This window comes from Sarcophilus harrisii, chromosome 4, assembly GCF_902635505.1.
Source record: "Sarcophilus harrisii chromosome 4, mSarHar1.11, whole genome shotgun sequence".
NCBI lineage: Eukaryota > Metazoa > Chordata > Mammalia > Dasyuromorphia > Dasyuridae > Sarcophilus > Sarcophilus harrisii.
This window is the reverse complement of record NC_045429.1, coordinates 307785309-307790173: the sequence shown is the minus strand read 5'-3', so window position 1 is coordinate 307790173 and position 4865 is coordinate 307785309. Positions and strand designations below refer to the sequence as shown.

Sequence of the window (4865 nt, the reverse complement as noted above, 5' to 3'; positions counted from 1 at the left end):
CGGGAATAGCAGCTTCCGGGGATCGAGGAGCGAGCAGAGACGTTCTACCTAAGCGAAACGAGAAGCCCGCTGATTGGTCACCTGTCACGATGGTCGGAGGCGAAGACCAATTAGAAAACGAAAGAGAGAGACGCAGGTCCAATGAGAGCGGGCAGGACGGGTTGGGGCGGGATGTAGAGAATTTGGTCACTACGGCGACTCGGGTGGGCCGAACCTTCCAAGCCAGAGATGTGTCTCCTTTTGGGTGCCACTGGAGTCGGGAAGACTCTGCTGGTGAAGCGGCTACAGAATATCCTTATCGAGCGGCAGGGGCAGAGGGAGGGAAGGGCCAAAGATAAATTCAGGGGTCGGGTGATGCCCCGGACCCCAGAGGAGGGGGCTGGGCGAGCTGCCCTGGGCTCTGGATGAGGGCAGCTGGGGGCGGGGCGTCGCCGCCTTCCCTCCCCAGTACCGCCTCCAGATGTACTTCCTTAATCCGACCCGCACAGCTGAGCTCCCGCGAGGGAAAAAGTGACCTTGGTGACCCACCCCCTACCCAGCCCACGGTAGGTGATCGGCACGCCTGGAAAGGACCTTACTTAGGTGCGGCGGTGGGGAAAAAGTTGCACCTGCACCCGAGTTCATCTGTGACCTTAGACATTGATGAGCTTTGTGACCCTGGGCGAGTCACTTAAAAAAAATTCTGGGGCAGCGAGGTGGCGCTGGGGAGAGAGCTCCAGCCCTGAAGTCAGGAGGACCTGAGTTCTAATGTGGCCTCAGACACTTAACCCATCCCGGCTGTGTGACCCTGGGCAAGTCACTTAACCCCAATTGTCTCAGCAAAAAAAAAATCCTGTTTGCCTCAATTAATTCATTTCTAAAATGGAAACAGTAGCAGCCTCTGTCTCCCAAAGGGTTTGTAAAAATCAGTGAGTAGGGTACTTTTCACACTTCTAATTGTCTGATGTTATTACTAGAACTCATCAATCAGGGATTTATTGAGGACCTATTATTTGCCAGTCAGTAAGCATTTCTTTACCAAGCCCTTTGCCAGACAGTCACAAAAAAGAAGGAATATTTAATAAGGCCACTTAGTAGAAGACATACACGTACATGTGTATATATATATATATGCATATTTATATATGTGTTGGTACCCACATGTATACACACACGTTTGTGGATATTTACAATATATATATATATATATGTGTATGGCACTTAAAGAGATACATATTTATAAGTGTGTTGTATACACATGTTATACTTGTATCTAAACATATGTTTATTTGTACGTCTACATGTGCGAGTATGCATTGTGTATACACATGTATGCTAGTTTCATTATCTATTAAATGAATTGTAGAAGGAAACTTTGTGTCACTGTGAGAGATTATAAAGAGAGAAAAGTAAGCAACCTATTACAGAGACATAGGGATACCTACAATTAGGGAGCATGGTAAAGATGATGAGCCAGCAAAGATGACTGAAGCCCTCAGAGTACATGAATCATAACTGTTCAGTTTGCATCATAGTATCACGTGGAGTCAAACAATTGAAAATTGTTTGCTTTTTTCCTCCCATTTTTTGTATTGTGAGTTTTATTTTTTTTTTTTTTTTCTTCCACAGGTGGGTACTGATCTCACTGACATCATGACCCAGAAAAAAATGACTATCAGGGAGCTAGGGGGATGCATGGGTCCCATCTGGTCCAGTTATTATGGAGATTGCCGCTGTGTCCTGGTGGGTCACAGTCTGTTAAACTTCCTTTAGAGATATATATCCTCATTCTGATTTCATCTTCAGACTGATGTTGAATGGAATTCAAATGCTTTGGTGATTGTTTAGGACACAGTGTATATAAAATTTTTTTTCTCCTGGAGAATATGATTTTTTTTGTTTCTCAGCAGGATTTAGAGCTCAATCTATCTCTGTGTGTGTATGTATATGTACCCACTACAAGTATATATGTGTGTGTATATATGTCTGTGTCTGTATAAAAATGTATAAAGAATGAGAAACTGCGTATCATCTTAGAGAAAAGACTTAGATAGTCCTGCCTATAACAAAAGTTTTAAAACTTTTTTTTAGTCTTAAAAATTATTGAGAATTGTCCTTTTCTCTGCAAAACAACAAAGAACTTCTGTTTATGTGAATTATCAATGTTTACCATGTTAGAAATTAAATTGTCTTTGTATTTTTTGTATCCTAAGGATCCCATTAAGGGTTCTTGAGAATCCCTAGTAGTTCCCAGACCACACCTTTCAGTATCCCAGGCAACTCTGTACAACTATAAGTTGTAGAGGAGTTGTACATCTTTATAATAAAAGGGATTTATGTACTTAAGACTGCTCCACACAGATGAAATCATAGTAGAATTTTGACCAGGTTCTGTTGACCTCAAGTCTATAAACTTGTTGGGTTTTTTTAAAAATATATTTTGTATTTAATATAATTTCTTTCCTTTTTAATACTTTGCATTTTATTTTATGTGTTTATGAACATTATTCTGAGAAGAGGTCCATAGGCCTATCAACCTAAGAAAGGGTTCCATGACATGAAAAAAGGTTAAAAACTTTCTGATTGAGAACATCCATCAAACCTTTATTACTGCTTTATTCAGCCATTGATGCAATTTTATGTTTGGTGTTCCCATCACTGAATGAAGCCAGCCTGAGGAAGTACCAGTCTGTGATGTAAACTCAAGGAGCCTTGGAACTCAAAGATGTCTTCAAAGCAAAGACAATCCTGAGAAGCCTTGACTTTTTCTTTGAGTCATAGTTTTTGTCTCATTGTTCTAAGCCCATTCCTGGTTCTGTGTGATTGGCAGAGGCCACATCATCCTCTCTGCTTGAGTGTTATTGTCACTAATAGTTTCTCCCTCTTTGCCAGTTCATGATTGATGCTTCTGACCCCACCCAACTATCCTTATCCTGTGTCCAGCTCCTGGGTCTCCTTTCTGCAGAACAGCTAGTCGATGCATCTGTCCTGATCCTCTTCAATAAGATGTAAGGATGTTTGGGTGAAGAGAGAAGGTTGGGGCAGGTTAATATTTAAGAATGTGTGAGGTAGGATTGCCATTGTCAATCAGATGCAATATTCTCAGGGGGTTAATTTTGATTATTTGTTTTGGCTACAGTGATATGCCCTGTTACATGACGTTGGAGGAGATGAAATCCTTAATCAGACTCCCAGATATCATTGCTTGTGCCAAGCAATGCATCACTACAGCAGAAATCAGTGCCCGGGATGGCACTGGTTTGGCAGGTGTCCTTCGCTGGCTCCAAGACACCCACAAAGCCAACAGCTGATTGAAGGATGAATATAAATAACATTTCTTTGAGAGACAGAAAGACAGGAGAATGTGTGGACTGTAGGACTTTGTCCTCAGGACAGAAAGACCCAGGCTGAACTACCAGAAGATGATTAGGGTGGCCTAATCTCAGCTGGATGAGTTAGCAGGCAAATGGAGGCTGTTTACAAGGCTTGAAAATCTCTGGTAGCTTCAGCTGGTAACTGAAGAGGCTAGCCACGCTCTGAGAAGATGTTTTGGGCAGATGGGTTACCCCTTGGAAAAGTCTTTTAGTATTCCTAATGCTGCTTTTGGAAGATTACACAACATCTCAGCCTTTTTCTCCAGTGCAGTTTGCTGGCCCCTTTCTAGGCCTGATAAATCCTCCCATCCCTACCCCATAAACATAAGACAGTCACCTGGATTTTGGCTTATTGATAATTATCTGGGCTTTACTTTTCTATCCAAGTGCCAGAGACATATACTGTGGATCTTTCATCAAGCAGAAAGTGTAAATTTTCTTATGGGAATAAAGCCTAAATTTTAAAATGAAGCATGGGTATTTATTTGGTACTTCATGATCAAGAATCACTATAATAAATTTTTAAATAATTCATATTCATATTATACTTTAAGGTTTGTAGAGTGCTTTACATATCTGGGTACATGGAAGCATCTTGAAGATGAGGATTGTTTCTGTTACAGTATCCTTAATCCAACAAGTGGTCTACGCAGATAAGATGCTTAATATTATTTTTAAAAATTGAAGGAGAGACCTATATTATTATCCCCATTTTATGTGTGAGGCAAACCGCGGTTCAAAAATATTAAATCATTTGTCCTGATTTCATAGCTAGCAATTATCAGTATTTGGATGCACTGACTCTTGATTCCATTACTCTTTCTATTATAGCTTGCCACCTGAATAAAATTCCTTCTTTCTGGAACACTTAAAATTTATGATTCTTAAAATTGGAAAAGCTCATGATAATCACAATTTCTTCCTATTTTCTCTTTACAAAAAAATCCTCCTACATGTTCAGCATTAAGAGAATTTCTAATCTCATGAGGCAGTCCATTGAGTTGTTGGACAGCTCCTTAAGTTTTAGGATTTCTTTAAGTTGAACTTCTTAGAACTTTCACTCTTTGGTCCCTGGTCTGCTCTCTGGAGCTCTGTTGGATATTTGCATCATTTTCTATAAAATGACACTTGAAAATATTTGAAACACTATAACATTCCTGCCACTTATCCCTCCTTTCCACTTAGTTTCCTCATTTTAAAGTTAAGTATCAATAAAAATATATTAATAAACATTTAAGCACCTGCTATGTGCCAAGAACTGTGCTAAATTCCAAGGTTATACATCCCTCAGGCCTTTGCTGTAATTTGATTTTTCCTGGAGATTTCTTAATCTTAAAAGCATGATCCTTTTTGTACTCTTGTGAACAAGCTATGCTAATCATAGTGGACATTCTTACTTTTTTCCTTCATTCTGGAAGAGGACCAATGGCATCAGAAAGGTAATATTTTGACTTGCAAGTGAATTGAATTAAATGAGGCAATGCTGTGCAAATCATCAGCCTTCCTTTCTCT

At 40.1% G+C, this 4865-nt stretch overlaps 1 protein-coding gene across 2 annotated transcripts; it reads left to right on the top strand.

The window, feature by feature from the left end:
- Positions 1 to 109: 109 nt before the first annotated feature.
- ARL16 (ADP ribosylation factor like GTPase 16) lies at positions 110 to 3824 on the top strand. 2 transcript variants are annotated; one of them, XM_003768611.4, is made up of 5 exons: positions 110 to 289; positions 487 to 545; positions 1609 to 1722; positions 2872 to 2987; positions 3119 to 3824. In XM_003768611.4, exons 1-5 carry the CDS (start codon positions 229 to 231, stop codon positions 3288 to 3290), a joined length of 522 nt encoding a protein of 173 aa, XP_003768659.1. In that variant the 5' UTR covers positions 110 to 228; the 3' UTR covers positions 3291 to 3824. The 2 variants fall into 2 exon arrangements, with proteins under 2 accessions (XP_003768659.1, XP_031821499.1); XM_031965639.1 differs by lacking the exon at positions 110 to 289 and having other exon boundaries at positions 498 to 582.
- The last annotated feature ends 1041 nt before the right edge of the window (positions 3825 to 4865 follow it).